Source organism: Parus major, chromosome 1 (genome assembly GCF_001522545.3).
Source record: "Parus major isolate Abel chromosome 1, Parus_major1.1, whole genome shotgun sequence".
Lineage (NCBI taxonomy): Eukaryota > Metazoa > Chordata > Aves > Passeriformes > Paridae > Parus > Parus major.
Genome location: NC_031768.1, coordinates 94,404,077 through 94,423,060, shown reverse-complemented (window position 1 = coordinate 94,423,060; position 18,984 = coordinate 94,404,077). Strand labels below are relative to the sequence as shown.

The 18,984-nt window shown below is 41.0% G+C and overlaps 1 protein-coding gene across 1 annotated transcript; it reads right to left on the bottom strand.

Moving 5' to 3' along the window:
• Nucleotides 1-8,290: 8,290 nt before the first annotated feature.
• On the bottom strand, nt 8,291-17,236 carry LNP1 (leukemia NUP98 fusion partner 1). The gene is made up of 3 exons (XM_033513336.1): nt 17,031-17,236; nt 10,608-10,853; nt 8,291-8,583 (listed from the first exon to the last, which is right to left on the bottom strand). The coding sequence occupies exons 1-3, from the start codon at nt 17,175-17,177 to the stop codon at nt 8,383-8,385; spliced, it is 594 nt and encodes a 197-aa protein (XP_033369227.1). The 5' UTR covers nt 17,178-17,236; the 3' UTR covers nt 8,291-8,382.
• Nucleotides 17,237-18,984: the final 1,748 nt, after the last annotated feature.

Here is an 18,984-nt window from a genome sequence, read left to right as displayed (position 1 = left end):
GTTATTATTACTATTATTTAGGATATTTACAGCACAGGCTTGCTTGAACATGTGTTTGAGCTTGCAAGATGCTGACTACAAATGGGATCACAGGCAATCAGCTAAGCATTTCTGTAGGAAAAGGCTGTTTTAGGAAAGCTGGGGATTGGTGGGGAGAAGGCTGTTTCTGAGCAAGAAAGTTGAGGCGAAGCAGAGAATCCCAGAGGCAGCTTGAAAAGTGATAGTTTGTGGCCAGGCAGGAGGAGTGGTGGACAGAAATCCACAGAACAGCACATTTCTTCTGGGAGATGCAGATATACAAATGCCTAATTGTCAGCACATGTCTCTGTGTGTGTGTGTATATACATATATATGCATGTATATATATATAGTGCATATGTCATATATATATATATGTGGCTTGGTGAACAGGCACAATAAAAATTAAATTACCCAGTGATAAAAATTTAGTAACCCAGTGATAAGTGTAAAACGGAAAGAAGGTCAATAGGTCAATTCTGATTCTGTGTCTCCTGCTGAATCTCCCAGCCAAATCATCCTTTTTCAATTACAATCAGTTTTGTTTTGACTTTCTCGTGACTGACTTTGTTTCTTTTATGAAATACAGTTGTTTTACCTGCTTTTTGTTTCTGAGCAAATATACACATTTACTTGGCAGGACATATGAAGTGATCCTGCCAATGTGGCCATTTATGCTGAATATGGCTTTATGTGTCCAGATTTCCTCTGCAATAGCAGGGAGAGGCCAGGGACTGTAACTCACATTACCTGTGCAGAGAAGCTGAGTGGTTTAAGACTCCTGCTGCTCCCCAGGTTCTTGTGACTATCCCACTGCCAGTAAAGCGGTGCAAAACAGGAGCATGTCCCTACCCTTTGCCATGGGAGTTGTCAGCCCAGCAAAGCAGCACAAACCTCCCCACATCCCAGACTCTGAACCAGACCAGCCACCATTGGGGTGGTCATGCCACCACCTCACCAAGCAGTTGTAGAGGAGAGATTGCATTTGATGAACAGAGATGTTTTGAAATGTGTTTTAAAATATGGCTTATTTTTAGCTATGTTGCCTGTGAAAAGTACTTACACTGCTTATAAGAATAAAGATGTTGTTGGTTTTTCTCTCTGAGAAATTTCAGTCAGAATAAATGTGGAGCAAGAAATGTATTATTTTTCCTATAGCAAGGACTAGGAGGGAGCTGGATCAGGGTTTTCTGTTCACCACAGGTAAATACTGCAGTCCCTAATACCAGACTAAGCTCTGCCATGGGTTTCAGAGTATACTGATTTCCCCAATATATATAAAAAATAGTCATATATGAACAACACAGGAAAAATTTGACAACTTGTATTTGTGCTGTTGATAATGGTTCTCTCCTGCTGGCACTGTAACTATTTCAGTCTCAAACTCGTGCTTGCACTTGACTACAGTGCATGCTCTCACTTGGTATGGACAGACTCCCTCTGCTGGAAAAAGGCTATGAAGGTTATCTTGTTGATTAATGATTGTAAGTGAAAGTGAAATTGCAAACAGTGCATTTTGTAGCAAACGTGCAATTTTGATTTACATTGTTTTCAAGGAGTTGAAAAAATATTTTGAGTTCTTCCCTAATCACTGAGAAGGAGCTAAGGAAGTTTTATCTTCAAAGTTCATCTCTGTGCTTTGTAAGAATCTGCACCGCTTACATTAACCTTAAAATGCATTAATGCACTGAGTTTTGATTTCTCTTTTCTTCTGAATCTAGAATCAAGCCTTGAATAGTTCCCCTCTGTAACCCTAAAGGATCTCTTTACTTCTTCATCACAGAGGAAGAGAACCTGCCATTGACTTCACAGATCCACCAGGACATGACATGTGGGACAGGTTGATTTCTTTAGCAGCAAATTTTGAATACACTGTTAAAAACAAGTGGTAAAGAGCACTTACAAATAGGATTTTAATGCAAGAATTACTGTTATTTCTTAGGAATTTTAAGAGGTGGAGCTGATATACTCCCTTCAAAAATTAAGATCCCTGGTCCAAATTATTTACCAGATGATTGATCTTAAGGAAAGGAAGGTTACCATTGTTAGATGAAATCCTCTTATCATCAGGATAATTTCAGCAGGATCCAAGTCAGACACAGCTTTATTTTTTTCTAGAAAAATGTGTTATCCAGTGCTTTCTATTTTTGCTTATTTTATATCAGACCAAAGAGTACTGAGATAGGATTTGTGTTTTAAAGCACCACTATAGCTCAGCAGTTATGCCTGCTTCTCTCACTCCACTTCAGTGTGTCTCAGATGCCATCTACAGAAAGAACCTCCAAAGAGAGGAGTCCAAAGAGAGGAGAAAAATATACCATATAATTTATCTCTATCATTATAGAATCACAGAATGGTTTGGGTTAAAAGATTGTCTGGTTCCAAGCACTGTGCCATGGGCAAGGAACATTCCAATAAGCCTGGTTACTCAGACCCTCATCCAGCCTGGCCTTGAACACTTCCAGTGGTAGGGAATCCACAGCCTCCATGCACTTGTGAAAAGTTCCTATCCAGATTTCTTTCAGGTCTCCTTTAGGTACTGGCAGGGGATCTAAGGTCTCCCTGGGACCTTCTCTTCTCCAGGCTGAACAGTCTCAAAACTCTCAGTTTGTCATCACAGGAGAGGTTCTCCAGGCCTGTGATCAGGAAAGTGGCTCACCTCTGGACTCATTCCAACAGGTCAATGTCTTTTTCATGTTGGAGGCCCCAGAGCTGGACACAGTACATCAATTAGCTGGGAATTAGGAGAACTGGTTTCTCCCTCTCTGCAGTGCCAGCTCTGAACCGCAGACATTGAAATACCCAGCTGCTTGCAGCTCTTTTAGAGCACTGTGTTCCACTTTTCCACTAATATAGCTATTTGAAGAATGACACACTCTGGCTGCCACAGCTGATGTGTGGCTCACCATCTTCACCTTTGGTCTTTCCATCAGTGCAAAACGTTGTTAAAAGCCATTAAAGAAAATACTGAAGGTTGTCTCACCTAAGTAGCATCTGGTAATACAGGATTACTGCAGCAACTTCAACACACTGATGTATCACCTCTCAGTCACCAGCACTCAGGGTTTAGTCAAGATCTGTCTTTCTTCTACTCTCTGTACTGCAAGTAACAGAAAATAAGGCTCTGAGAGTTTGCCATAACAACTCTTTATGAAAGCTGTGCATGCAGTGAAGTTCTTTGCTCCAGCCAGTCCCCAAGACACCATGAGAAATTGCACATGGATCCAAATCTTCTTGCTTCAACTGAGAAGAAATTTTTATGAGTCTTAAGCACTCTCAGCTCAGAATTGCTTTGGATTAGGAAATCACACTGCAGTGAGTATCCTGAGTGATGGACATTATGGTTGATGCCCATTGATCAGTTGAGACCTGGATTATCCCAATGTGAGAGTCCTTTTGTTCCATGCAAAAGGCATTAAAGGAACAGAAGATGAAGCGGCCTCATCTGCAGCTGTGGGCATGTAGAACTTGGCACAATGGAGAAGGAACTCATCAATATATTATATATCTATCCCAAATCTTGGGCTAAACTGTGGTTGCCACTTCTGCACAGGTGAAAGCAGCCCAAAGTGATTTTGCTCTCCCTGAGGATCTTCTATTGCTGCTGGGACTGCTAGGACAAAAAAAATGCCCTAATCATTCCTCTCTGCCAGGCATAAATCTGTGCTAATCTGAAATCACTGAAGCTGCTTTCTGACAGACAAATTTCTCTGTATAGGAGTTCTCAGGGAGTAGACACACTATATTGAAAAAGTTTATAAGAAACATTGAAAAAGTACTTTGTGTATACAGGAAGAGCAGTATATCAAATGAGAGCCATTGCATAATAGTCCAGGAAGGGAAGAAAGAAATGCCAAACCTTAGCATTTACCTCATATCTTGGGATATGGCTGCAGGAAACCACGTCCATGAATCCTTCTGCTCAAGCTTTAGGGCAAAATAAAGAGTTCTTTTTTGATACTTCATTATCTAGAGCAGGACTAATTCTGCAGTCTGAGGACTCTCTGTAAGTGCCTTGATGGCTTTTTGATGAGAATTCATGTACAGCTGCCACAAGTTGGTTGGTCTTCTCAATACACCAAAAGTTTTGTCAGTTTAGAAATAGTATGAACTGAAGCATTTTGATAAACATATAAGAAGGACAAGAATGCATCCAGTATGACAGAATATTGATGGTCATTGTATCATTTCTTTCTCTTATTTTCAGTCTGACCTCAGGGACAAGACACAGCAGAGAGAAATTATCTTTTTCCAAGGAATTGTAGATATAGAGCTGGGATCCTCCTAAGAGGATCAATAGCATCTGTCAAGCCAGTCTAAAACAACAGTGAAAATGAAAATCAACACACTATGAGCAATGTTTTCTATGATGAGTGGGTTTATTTTCACATTTGTTCTCACACAATTACCTAAAGCTCTGGCACAACAACTGCAGGCAGGGCATTCTTTATCAAGTTTGTTGTATTTCAGTGTTCAATTCCCTCACTGAATGACTAGATTTTGGCTGTAATATCTCTCTGGAAACATTTCAAGAGCTTTTTGTTTACAACAGTTTTGGCAGAAAGCTGTGATAAGCTCAAAGTCCTGTGATTATGATTCATTGCTGTGTGAATAATTTCAGTTATGTCTTGGCTCGAAAAGACAGGTGTCTGCTAAGGAAGGCAGGACCCTCCCTTGAAATGTAAAAATGTAAGGCCCCTTCCCACCAAATTATTATAATCTTGAAATCAAGGGGCTCTCAGGCAAAGATATGGGAATAGGAATAACAATTCTTTACTAGGAAAATTAAAATAAAAATCCAGGTAGGAATGCTTGGCTCGTCCCCCTGGGTGGAGCATCTCACAAAGGAATGATGTAATTTTATCAGTCATGCAGCAAGACTCAATGGCCCATTGGAAGAGATCCCCCTGGAGGGAGGATGGATCGTGGAAGAGATGAAGAACACTGCCCCACCTGGTTTTAACAGCTGGCAATACATACTTTTGGTTACATCTTGCATTGTAACCCAAAACAAGTTATCAAGCTTGATTATATGTCTGAGTTGTTTTAGGCTATTCACATGTACACTGAGTGCATTCAGAGCCAGGGCTGTGCTTACCTGAATGCCATTTTTTATGCTAAAGAACAAAAACCTGCCAATGAATATTTTAATATTTTTTGTATTCAATATTTTTTTTAATATGTACTATATTCTTCAGTCATACATCGTGGTTGCTTCATTTTTTTTATAAATGCATTTAAATATTTCCCTTTTTTTTTGCCCAGAAAGGGTTGTTGTGAGCAGGTACATATATACAGGTGTTACATCATTTTACCTGTGTGGCATTTCATATACTGATACATCATAAGTTAACCAGCACCCAAAATTTAATTCATCCTCCAAACTGTTCTCCAATTCAATAACACCTGAGAAGCAAGCATAAATATTTTGCTTTGGGGTTGCCCAACTGACAGATGAGGTAACCACAACTGATGTCCTCTTCTTAGCCCTCTCAGAAAAGAGTGAGGTATAAGCCTCTCTTGCTCTTGAAAGGTTTGTATGTACCCACATCTTCCTTTCCCACAGGAGCACTTTCCAGCTAGCCTTGAACTGCTGGAAGAATCCACAGGGATGAGCGTGTTATGAGACCATCATCTTCCACTTGTGAGACACAGCAAGTTTAATATTTCCTTCATGGGTCCCTGAATCACATCAGTTTTCCTGCTCGTTCCCCTTTCTGTTTCATGCTTTCAATATTTCTTATTAATGAGCATATGGATTTTTTCATCCCTTTTTCTTCACTTCCCACTGAAGCCTGACTGCCATGAGGTCCAGGGTTTGGACTCTGATACAACTTGCAGCCATCCCACTCTTGGAAAGGGCAGAAAAAGCAAACAGTGATTGCCCAGGAATGGGTGTTTGTGCAGAAGCTGCCTGCAGGCAGCCCCGTTGCTCTGGGAATTCAGGATGGAATCAAGGCAGTGACTACTTTTTATGTTAGTCACAAGTGAACTAGTGACCTGCTGTGAGAATGGAAACCCTCTGGAGTCTTTCTGACTTCTTGTATTTTCCACCTCCTGTGGAAACACAAATATCAGACGTGCCATTGCAATCAACAAAGACAATCCTCTTTGGATGGTTATCTGCCTTCCCAAATGTCCAATTTGTTATGGAATATTTATTAATTTCTGTGGAGAATGCTTTCAATCTGTCATGCAAACTTCAGTCCATCTAAGTAATACTACTGCCTCAGACTGGAAGGGACTGAGCTGCAAAGGGCTGTTGGTCTAATCAGCCATGATACAAAGCAAGAGAAAATGATTTTGAGTAAATAGAGGGCATTGTGTGAAAGCTTCTGTTTCCAGAGTCTCACCATGGGGCTGATGGGCTGGTCCAAACACTTACAGACTCTCCCATCTGAGAGATGGGATTAGGTGAAACACAGGGAAGCTGTTTGCAGGCAGAGCTGCCCTGGTGGCAGTGAAGCTTCTCTGCTTTCAAGGAGATGGTAACCAGCAAGTCAGAGGCAGCCACACAGGGCTCTCCTGTTTTAGCTGTTTGGTGTTTTCCATCAGGTGTGGTGTACAACCAGCACGTTGGTCTGATGAATACAAGCAAATTCTGTTGGGGCCTGTTGAGTTAACCTGTCTGTAAAACAGGAGCAGGCAGCTGATGGCCTGAAATCCAGGCAAAGCTGATGCAGCCACAGCATTCAGCTCTCCCAAGATGTGAGGACAAGCTGCTGCCTGAAAGGATGTATGTGAGAGGGCTCATCTGAGGAGCTCAGATGCTGCTGGCCACGTTCTTTTCTACCCACACCTTTTGTAATGCAGTCTTCAGATTAAGGCTGTAAAGGAAAAGTCATCTGTATTTAAGTTTTGGCAGACAGAAAAACTTTGTAAAAATTAAATATCGATTGGGAAGGACAGGAGCTATGCATAGGAACAACATTTTTCCATTATTAGATTTATTAGTTTATAATATATGTTACCAGGCAAGAAGCAATTTACAAGCATCAGTAAGGGTTCGATTGCTTTCTTATATATCCCCCAAAGCCCTAAATTCAAAAAAAACCCAAAATCAACAACATAATTCCTTAATGGATATAAGTGTTACAAAGTGTTAAGGATGCCCTAAGCTTTTAAAGGGCTGAATATTCAAAAGTAAGGCTCTAAGGTAAGATTTTTTTTTTAATTACAGAAAAATCACAAGAAGAATATCCATCAGACCTCGACTTTCATTCATGACTTCATTAGTCATCACTCTTCTCTAACTGTATTATCCAAATGAGGCTTTCTCCATCCTAGGCTTGGGGAGATTGTTCCCAAAGAAAGCTGGGTTGTATCTGCAGAGAACACTGACTCTTTGAAGAAAGGGGGGCATAGGGGAATTGTGGGAGTGTGTATGTGTTGGTGAGCATGTGGAGATGAGATTTACACCTGTGTTTAGGAGATCCTCTGCCAGAGGAACAGAGTTTTCCTAGGTCCTGTTTACCATAGACAGCCAGTTTGGCCCAAATTCTGGAAAAGGAAAAAGGGTTGCAGTGCCTCAGCAATCCATTGAAGAGATAATATGGAAATATGAGAGAGACAGAGAGACAGAACATCTCTGATTTCACTGGAGAATTTTCAGCAAGGCTCAGATGTTGATGAAGAAGCAAAAGTAGAGATGTAGCCAAAGAGGTTGGTAGCTACACGGCAGTAAAGAAGTAAATGGAGAGAGGAAAGGCCACAAAAGAAGCAAGGTAACAAGGGTAAAGTTGGGAGAAAGGACTAGTTGTGTGACTGGGAAAATGGGATTAAGGACATGGGAGAGGGCTGGGAGATACCAGTGAAATGAGTCATACTGCAGAGGTCTAGAAGAGAACATGGGCTTCTCTTCACTTACATAAATTTGGAGCTGAAAGATTATCAGAGCAAAAAGATACCTGTTTTCAAGAGAAATCTAAGTGAATGTCAGGGCCAGGGAGCAGTTGGCTGTTTATGTGTGTTTTTTTCTTCCCAAACCTACCAAAAAACCTGTTTTCAATTATAAAAAGAGACATAAGGCTTTGCATGGCTCTGCAATACATAGTGGTCTCCATCAGGAACACATCCACCACTGTTCTGCTGCAATGCTGAATATGCCTTAAATGCTCTTATCATGGTTAATCTCTAACTTGGATCTTGCTACTGATGCACTCCTATGACAAAGGTCACATTTGTAATAACAAAAGTAAAGAAAGGAAGTAGCAGTAACATGGTGCCAGTGCTGCAGTTGAATTTTACTTTTATTTTACAGCTTAGGGGTTATTCTAGCTAATAGGCCTCTCCTAGTCAAAACAGAACAAGAATGCCCCCTCTGTTCTTCAGGGGGAGCGTTAAGCTTGTTTATCTCAATGCAGTCTAGCTTCCTGTGCATACATAACCTTTCTGAATGCTTGCTTGTGATGGAAAATGTTGGCTGTGTTTTGCAGGTACTTCTGAACTTTCAGTTTCTTCCCGATCTCTCCTTGCCTCTGATTTCTCTCCCATTTTCTTATGAGACTTGCTTTTTCTCAAATGCAATTTTTCTCTTTCTCGTCTCTCTTTTGCACCTTCAGGTTGCTAAAAGGCAGGGGGAAAAAAATAGCAGGAAATTAAAAGAGACTCCAAGAACAAACAAACAAAAAAATGCTCATTCTTTTGTTTCACTATGTAACAAAATATTGCAGAAACCTGCCTCACCAAAATCAGCTTTACCATGATGGGCTCAAATTCAAAGCCCAGGCCCATCCCCCTAAAATCTCAGCAAGAATCAGCACACATGCTTCAATTTTACTCTGTATATGATAGGAAGGTCACAGGCTCAGGGGACTTGGAGAGCAAACAGGAGGGACAAAGGGAGGGGCCCTGAGATTTCAGCCCAGACTCCATCTTTCTAACCTTTCATGTGATCCATCTTTACATCCCTGAAGGTTGTTCAGTGCTAGCTGCAAAGACCTCACTGTGAAACAAGATCTGAAGGGTTCTCAAAGACACATTTGTACGAGCAAAGCAATATGCCAGGAAGGAAATTAATTACCTTTCCCACCCTGTTCACCTATCTGATCATGGTGGTTTGAATTGTACCCACAGAGCTCTGAATGCAAAAACAAATGCTCCATTTGGAGACAACAGTTTAAGCCCAAATTTAATTTCAGATTTTTAACCTATTGCTCAGTTCTTTGAGCTTCACAAGTCCTTCACATCTCCCAGACTACAATTGTGATTGAGGGAATGGCAACAACTTGGTCTGCTTGAAAAACAGAGTAAAATACAGCTCAGCATACCTCACTGCTGATTACAGGGGTCACTGGAATCCATGCTTTTAACTGGAACCAAAGCCATATTTAATACATTATGCTCACTCTACCTAATCATACATCAACTACACACTCAGACTTTCTAGCCACAGGCACTTTTGAGGAATTAGAAGTGATAAACCAGACAACCAACGGTGAACGTTGGCACATGAGGCAATGTAAATTTCCAAATGAAATCAATTGAATAGTTTCTGAAGAGGAAAAAGAAGATTAGAGAATGCACTTGAAATTTTGACAATGGTGTAACAGTACTGTCATCATCATAATTCTGCATATTCTTAGAGAACTGGTCATGCAATTACTATAATTATGGGACTGATCATGTAATTATGCTTCTTATTGAAAAGATATTTTTTTCCCTTCTCTTGCTGTGCAAAGAGAGTTGAAAATTACTTTCCCTTACAAATTGTCAGTGTCAAGAAACTGGAAAGAAAGGATGCTTCCTTCTGTCATTATTTGATGCTAATGTCAGGTGTTATTCAAGCACAGTTTTTTGAATGGAGAGACAATTTGATAGTGTTTTTCTGATACTTAAAAGTGAGTTAGGATTTATTACTCTTTCTTCCATTGCATGATACAGACGATAGCATGTATCATAATAATAAAAATATATTAAAGTGTCATAGACAAAAAGTTGTTATTGGCCACTTCATCAACACACACCAGACAAAATGCTCATGGCTCTTGACAGAATGATGGGGGGAAAGGATGAAATGGGAGGAGAATCCCCTGTTGCCTGCATGCCCTTTCAGTGGAAATATGTTCCACTACTTACAGCAATAGCTGCTGCTGCAGATGTGTGGTGACACTGCAGAAAGCAGATGGATGGAGTCCTGAGGGGTAAATGAGAAGCCTCTCAAACACTGCAGTGTCTGGCAGTATTACAGATAACTCCACACAGGTTAAGTCAGGTCAGCAGCAGTGAAAAAGTGAGCTGGGTCTTGCAGCAGAAGTGAAGCAAACCTGGGTTTGTATCATCATGTTTTGTGGCCACAGCCATAGAAACCTCTGAAAACATTGCCACACGAGCCAGTGCAGTGTCTCATTTTGAGGATAAACATTCCTGAACAAGCCTCGACAGTAACACCACATCAAGAATCCTCACACTAATGATACAACTTTAACCTTGTTTGTGCTACTTGTAGTAATTTGAAACCACATAATATGAAATTGCAATTGGAGCTTATTTCTGCACTTCCCCCAGGAAACTGACAGCATTTCCACAAAGGATGAAGCTGACTTGGTTGGTTGGGCTTTTTTCTTCTGTAATGATCTTAAGTTACCTACCAAAGAAACTGAGCGTTTGCTTTTGAGATGCAATTGCTTTTCAAAGGACTCTGCAAATTCCTGAATGGAGTTTGATCTTGTCTCTGGACATGAGCTGTCTGCTGAAGGTGTTCTGCTTGCCTTACTGTGGAAGTGGCATTTGACATCTTGGTCTTCTTGAAATTCCTTGGAGCCCCTGAGGTGGCCTGAAGACGAGCCTTTGGCAGAAGCATGAAGTCGTGTTGCGTGGAGGGAGGAAAGCTTGGCCTGAAAAACAAAATATCTTTGTTGACTATCGAATAGCAAAGCAGTGTTCACAAGGCAGACTTTTTTCTGCCACAGAAACTCTCCCAAACAGTGCTGCAAAGTGAAGGACCTTCCCCAGAATTCTGTATCTTTCTTTTTAAGAGAATCCCACTGCCAAGAACTTGCTTTCTGGAGGCAGCAGTGGCAGAATTTCCTATTATTCCTGGGTTTGAGGATTTAAGTTTTGGCACACAACGAACATTTCAAATGTAGAGTGTGCTGGGTCCTCTTAGTGCTCACTGACACTAAAAGGAACTAGGACTCTTCATAACCTCAAAAACTCAGGCCTTACACCTGGCTGCAGTTTCTTGGCAGAACTCTCAAAAAGCATTACCCAGCCTTTTGTGGCCAGATGAGTCAGATAAGAGCTTTGACCCACAGTGCTCCAGGTCTTATCAGCTGTTTGAGTTTAGAGTGTGACAGCAACCATTTCTCACCCAGTTCTGCCAAGTTTCCAGCGCAGCCTACATGCAGACAAGATGCCTTATTGCCCAGCTTTGAATTTTCTGCTGGTTTCTTGGGCACATTTGTCTTGAACTAATGAAGGAGCACTTCCAGGGTACTGAGGGATACATCCCTACCAAAGGAACAATAGGAAACAGACTTCTACAATTACATTTGCAAGACTAAAGGGGGGAGTGAGTAGACAGTTGTTTAGTTTTGGTGTGATTCAATTTTCCAGAGTCTGGCATGCAGATAAAAGCTATTGATCTGCATCAGCTGTGTTTAATTGAATGTCTGCAAAGGAGATTAAACTGATACAGAGCTGCTGTGGAATCATGTATTGGTGGTTTTAGAAAAGGACAGACCCATAGAAGAGAGGTGTGAGAAGGACACCATACAGAGCTGTATTTTCAGGATGAGTAGCTGAACACTGGCAAGATGCAGATGGTGAAAGTTGTGTGAGATGGGAGGTACTGAAAATTACACCCCTGCAGGTGTCAGATTAAAGCACTCCAAGCATCCAGCTACTGCATACAGTTTTGAGTGTGTATATGTTTTGGACATTATGAGGAATTTCTTCACAGAAAGGATGATTAGACATTGGAATGTACTTCCCAGGGAGGTGGTGGAGTCACTGTCCCTGGAGATCTTTAAGGAAAGACATGATATGGCATTCAGTGCCATGGTCAAGGGCTGGACTTGATGATCTCAGGGGTGTTTTCCAACCTAATTGATTCTGTGATTCTGTTTTGTATAAGCCTGGTGCTGAGCCTTCAGCTATTAAGTAACCCTGAGAAGTTCTGCTGGCTTTAAGGGAGCTGTGACTGTTTATAACAAAGGAAGATTTATCCCACCAGTTCTGCAATGTTTTCTAAGAAAATCCAGTAGAAAATCCTACACTCAGAGCAGCAGTAGTTTGTGGTGTGTGCATTGGTTGTTTTGTTACTTTAACAAACAGGGGAGAACTAAACCAACTTGGTAGTGTTCACATGAACCTACAAACCTTGGACTGTAAGGGACCTGACACGTGTCCTGCACACAACTTCATTCAATCTGGCCCAGATGCTACTATAAATGTACTGGCACAACTGTGACCTATGCAGCCTTTCTCTGAATAGAGAGGCTGTGCATTCATATGGCTGTGGCTGCATCAGACCAGACAGACTTGATGAGAGATGCTAAAAATAATAAATCTCACACCTGGCAGAAGTACCTGACATTGAAGAGTGTTTGCAAAATACATGGTACTGATTCCAGTCTTTTTCCCAGGCATAAGCTTACTATGTCCAGTATTATGGACTGCCTCTGAGAGTAGTGTAAATGATTTTTGCCATATTATTTTAACTTTGGTTTCAAACCAGTCAATACAGCTGCAAGTTCTGTAAGGTCATACTGTATTGTTGCTTTAGAAAGCATCAAACCAATCACATTGTGCTTGAGGGACAGGAGCACACATGCCATACCAGGCTCAACAAACTAAATGTCTTCTCTCGGATTTTAATAGCATCAGCATATATTCTTTCCTGGAAATAAAAACTGTCTCATGGTAAAAATCACTGGTATCTGTTCCTAGAGGGTTTGGGAAAAAAAAACCCCAAACCAAACACAGGAAGATAGCTGAAATGGGGGATTGTATTCTATCAATCTTGTTTTGCAAAATCTGCAAATGTTTTCTTTTACTAAGGTATTGTTTTTTAATTTCCCTCCACAGACAGAATTTCAGTTAAGCCCTTAACAAAAAACCTGTGGTTTACCTACTGATATGGCAGCAATGGTCCAGAAAAGAGACAAGGTGTCCTCTGAAATGCCCATCTGCCTCAGTGGGCTAAAGGTAAAGCTACACAGAGGTCTATGCAATCATATTACTGTGACTGTGCGACAGGTCTATGCAATCATATTACTGTGACTGTGCTTTTTTTCACAGCGCCTTTGCATGATACATTAAATTCTCCACTATCAAAATGGGGATTTTTTGCCAGTGCGGGAAAGCCAGAAGCACCAACGGATCTCAGGGGTTGTTTCTCAGTCCCTTAGTACTCCTTTTTCCTGTGTTGGGCAAAGGCCACTCATGTTTACTGTATCTATTTATAAAACAGCTAATCTTCTGCTAATTGCCCATCTCAAACACACAAAAGGTACACAAAAAAAAAATTCCTTCACACGACAAAAATTGTTGTCAGTATAATTTGTCTTATCTCTTTCTCAGTGTCTGTTGTAGACAAGTTAATTGTTTACATCTTTTGGGCTTGATGTGAGAGGTTGCACAGCTGTCAGTAAGAACATTAATCTTCAGTGTGTCAGCACAAATGTTCATTGTTTGCTGGAGTTTACACAATGACCCGAGTATTTTTGGGATATTTTGGAACATCTGACATTCAGATGCTCTCCTCTGGCTTTATTTCCTTCTGAGAAGCTTAAAGACAAGCATATATTTCTTAAAAATGTTTTGGTCTGGCCTTCAACTGGTCTATAGTAACAACATTGTGGTAGATGTTCAGTCTAAGTTTAGTTTAAATTAAATGTCAGTAACTTCAATAGCAATCATCTGTTCTGCTACCACTCTCAGCTGTTCCAAGCAATTTTCTCCTGTGAGCAACAATGTCTGTTTGAAGGTGGATACATGTATAGGGTTATAAACTTCTTATCAGTTCTCCTTTGCCTCCAATCTTTTCCTTAGAACAAAATGTCTGGAGTTATGTGTTCTGAATGTAGGGTAACTAGAACGTGTCAAGGAAAGTCATAGCTGGAGGCTTCAAAAAGGGTTTCACAGTTAATTTGTCTAAAGTTTGCCAGGGGAACAAGTTAAATAAAGGCCATGGAAACAGCTCACTTAATTATCCCCAGGCAGTTTTTACATTCAGTGTTGTCCCACAGTAACATACACAGCTCTGAGCTTTCCCGGAGAGTGGAGTTACATGTTGTTTTAGCCTGACTTGCAAGTGACCTAGGGAAAGACAAATATAATTTTGTGTTCCCCTCTGCTAAGTGTGAATCCCAATAGCAAAAGCATTTTGCAAAGCTTATCTCAGTAGTGTTTGTGAGGTATACCAAGACATTGTGGAGGGGAAAAAAAAAAGAGCACCGTTGTTAGTTTGGGAGTTATTCTTCCTTTATCCATATTTATCCATATTTAGGATATTTAGCTTTTTCCATATTTAAGATGGGGTCTGTACCATGATAGGATACCACAGGAGTTTATTTTTGTCTTTGAGGTGGGAGCAGTGGCTTGAATGTCTCACAACAGAAGGAAAAACTAGAAAGACCAACATACCAGTTTGGAGCTGAAAGTGATTTTCCAGCAGAACTACCTCTTGTGCTACCCTGAGAGCACTTTGCTATGCAGCACCAAAAGGCTCATGGTGCAGAAGCGTGGGCAGGACTGCTCTGCTGCTGATGCCCTGAATAGCAGCCTTAGCTATGAGACCAAGTGAGCTGGCAGTGCTCTTTTGGCAGTACCATTGTACCTGCACACGGAGCTTTTCCCAACTGCTGTGTCAGAATTTGCTGACTTGATTTTCATCTAGACAGTGGAGTTATCTCAATTTTCAATGTTGAGACAGAAGAAAAGGTACATGGTGACCTGCTGTGGAGGTATTAGCTTTCAGAAAAGATGCACTCTAATCTCAGTTATTATTCCTCCTGATAATTAGCACTGTTCTTATAAAATGAAGGCAATATTTAAATAACAGTACCAGTGTTTTGAATCCTACAACAGTTATAATTTGCAATAATGAATCTTAAAGTAGTTATAATTTGGAGTAACTGCAAAAAACACACATCCAGGTGTAATAGCTCTTAAGTTACTGCTCTCAACAAGGAGATGCTCATTCTGGAGGTATCTCTAAGGCATCAGTAGTGCCCATTTGTTTAATTTCTGGCTTGGGTTAGACAACACATACTAGTGTTCTTTACTACCAATTGCTCAACTTCCAAATCAAGAGTTCATTTCAAATATATCCCCAGATCATAAAATCCCCAGACAAATCTTCCTGTCTCATTCCTCCAGTCAACATGTGACACTGATAAATAAAGCAGTTAAAATTTACATATTCTATATGAAACTAGTGGAGCAAGACAAATTTGTATGAAGCACTAATGTAAAGGCCAGATATAATTAAGTGTACACAACATGTTTAGCTTGTTAAAGAGTAACATCAAAAAAATCATAGTCTTTCTGTCAGCTAACTTAATCTAACTTCTAGGTATGGATTCAGGAATGCAAGTATAGCAAAGTATTTGAATAGCTATTAGCTAAATATTTAAATAGCTTTTGAACAAACTGAATATAAGGACATGCTTCAAATGATATGTCTGTGCACACACAAATACAGACAAAAATATCCAAGATGTGTTCAGCACCTTGCTGAATGGAAAGAGATTTAAAGTGCATTCTTACACTCCAGTTTCTCTTGAGGCCTAAAGAAATCACATATGTGTGTGTCTCTGAGTGAAAAAAGTAAAATACAGTAAAATGAATTCACCTCTTTCCCTTCCCATTAATGAATGTTATGTATTCAGCAGTCTGATGGAACACAGGAGCAAAGCTCTAGCTCAGAGTCTGTCTTGCAACTGTGGCTGAGGTGACATGTAAGAGTAAATAACAAAAGTGGCTGATCAGAGCAGAAATTAGGAAAGAAGGTTACCTCTCCAGCCTATCCATGAATTCAAAGAGGGATGAAGTGGTTTTGGACTAATTTGTTTTTCTTACCCAATTTGTTTGGGAAATGAAAAATCCTACAGCTTAGAACCTGACAGCAGCAGAGAAGAAGAACTTGCAAGGAGGAAACATGGCATGGAACAAAAAAAAGTTTGGAAGAGATTAGCTGTTCCTCCCCAATATATTACTATTTGCTTCATTGCAGCCATAATGATCTAAGAATATAAGTAAAAAGTGGTTTGTAAGAAAATATAATATCTTTGTTAAGACAACTGATGTAGACGGAAAAAAGGGAGACAGGTTTGGACCACCTAAATGTTCTTTTAAAAGCTGAAATTAAAAAATCTTTGAATAAGGAGAATACTGTAAACAGCTGTTTTCAGCTTAACCTATTTTGATAATCACTTAGACAGCTGTGAGCTGCCTTCTGCACATGAACCTGCTCCTTTCCCAACTGGCTTGTTTTAAGAATAAAGAATGTATTTCTACCTTAAAATCTTACTTCATAGTTTAGTAAGCTTTGTTATCTGTTGTATCATTGTTTTCAAATCCTCTAGCTTAAAATAGAAGTTACACTTACCTGAAAACAGGTAAGTCCCAAGGGGTAAAGGGTAAAACTTCCTGGAGACCATATTGTTGCATAATTAGGTCCAAATCCTTTTAATACATGTGGTTATACAGTTTTTTACATGAGAACAGATTAGTTACAGACATCTTTATGTATATGTAGGCGCAAAATGTTTTGATCTCTGCCAGGCTGTGCTGAGCAGCCAGGACAACACTGTAATACATAGTGAGGCAGCTATTACACACTACTCCTTCCATTTCTGGTCCTAGCCAGTTTTCTGTATTCCAAGGCTCCAGAGGATTGACCCTGTCAGACAGCTAAGTTCAAAAAGCAGCTAGCAGGAACTGAACTTACTGGGCAAAGTGTCCCGTACTACTAATACATCCCTGGTGCTGTGCCTCTGGGGATGGAATTTATATTAATATATACACCACATGCACACACAGAGAAAGCTGCACACAGCTCTTACCGGCAGGGATGCCCTCCTTTCACTACAGAGTCTTGGATGATGTTTCTTGTGGCCTCTGCCTTCTTTCTCCTCATCTGTCAAGCTGTGGCCCCAGAAGCTGCTCATCCATTTTGCAAAGAAAATATCATCATCCTCATCATATTCCATGCACAGATGCTCCAAACTTGGGGGGGTGGGTCTCCCAACCAGGTTAAATTCCACCACCAAGCTAGTAGCTTCACACTGTTCTGCCAACAAGAAGAAGCAGAGACACAGTTTCAACCACTCTTTCTGCACTCCCACCCTAAAACCTGTCCCACTGCAGCCCCGGGCGCTGCCTAAACATAAAGTCAGCCCTTTCTCTTTTCAACAAGGTTTCCTCTAACCTTTCCATTGCAGTGATGTCCAATATGACACTGCCGCAGGGGGTGGCTGGCAGGGCTGTGGCTGCTCCCTGTGTTGCTGCTGAGTGCCCCAGCTGTCAATACCAATGCAGAATTGCCCACAGTTACATGCCTGCGGGGGGCAGACCCAAAGTAGGCTTGTGATTTTTGAGAAGCACAATTGACATATTGATGTTGGTCAGAAACTGGCACAGCTGCTTGCAGAGACCAAGCTGGCTCTGTGGGAGGGAGCAAATGGCCCACTCTTCTCCTGTTGCTCTCTCTCTCCTGACTTCTGTTGCCTCTGCTCTTCCTTAATATTTCAGAAACGTTGTCTGTCTAGGGAGAAACACTCGCTGAAGCGACTGCTCATTCATTTTTTTGGTTATTACAGACAGTGCAAGCTTGCAGGTGCTGTTATTCACCTGAATAACTTCATCTGCCATATCAGGGGTATGGGAGGCCCTGCCTCACTTGAATGCACTCAGGGTAAAAATGTGCTGGCTCTTCCTTACCAGCCCTGGGTATAAGCCATACATGCCCTGCCTACACCACAGAACAAAATAGATCCAGGGAATGACTTCTGGCCCTCAGACCAAGAGTCTAAACATGTACCCTACGTGGTGCATGTGCTGAGGGTTTCCTCAAGGTAATTACTGCACGGTGGCTATAATACTTTGTTGTCTCCTTTATTTCAAAATCTCTGATATAACAGAAAAGCTGTTTTGGCCCACAAAACTGCTGTCTACATGGTGTGAAATTGGAAGATGTGTTACATGCTTTAGGACCTGACAGGAGGACAATGAGGGCTCTAAGGCTGTAGACCCTGTTGGGATTGTGTTGGAAGACACATGGGAGGAAGAACTCAAATCCAACTTCTTACTGGAATCAGTCCTTGTGTGTGCTGTTCTTCTGGTCACTGCTGGATATGCTGGTTGGTCTTGGCCAGAAATAAGCCAAAACACTGGTAATTTAGCATTAGAGAGAATCAGTGTTCCACCATTAAACATTTTCCGCAATGTATTTAGAACTACAGATGTAGCTACAAAACTCCAGTTTCTTTCATGGGGGTGTAGGTGTGAGGTGTAAGTACAGCATGGGACTGTTCATTCTGAACAGGTGAAGGGAATGATTGATCATGGATGTGTGTATGCCAAATTTTACCATGTCCAGGCCAGACAAGAGTGTGATTAGCAGAGGGACCTGAGTGCTTGAGTGTGCAAATGGCATTGCCTCAGATGTTCTGTATGAGAGCTTGGAGACACAACCATGCCTGCAGCAGCCTGGAGCAAGAGGAATATATGCAAAACAGTACAGTAAGAAGACACCTGAAGCAATGAAAAGGATGTGTAGGCTGATTTTCTGATTTTCTAAGTGGGGAAGGACAGTTCTGGCTATATTCAAACAGCCTGAATTTGACTTACATCCTGGAGACCATCCAGCTGTACAGGTAAGGCACATCTGAAGGCCTAGAGGAAGCATGACATGCGTGGAATTGAGGCTGCCCCAGCAGGAAGCTAGTGACCTGTTGGATACATATTTTCTATTGTAAGGTGACAGGGAGAATGGGGAGAGGGATTGTCCCACAGGTT

Coding starts and splice junctions, on each gene's coding strand:
- LNP1 (XM_033513336.1), bottom strand. CDS start 17,177: ATGGAATATGATGAGGATGATGATATTTTCTTTGCAAAATGGATGAGC. Junction 10,854..17,030: donor AAAGGAGGGCATCCCTGCCG/GTAAGAGCTGTG, acceptor TTTGTTTTTCAG/GCCAAGCTTTCCTCCCTCCA. Junction 8,584..10,607: donor GCAAACGCTCAGTTTCTTTG/GTAGGTAACTTA, acceptor CCTGCCTTTTAG/CAACCTGAAGGTGCAAAAGA.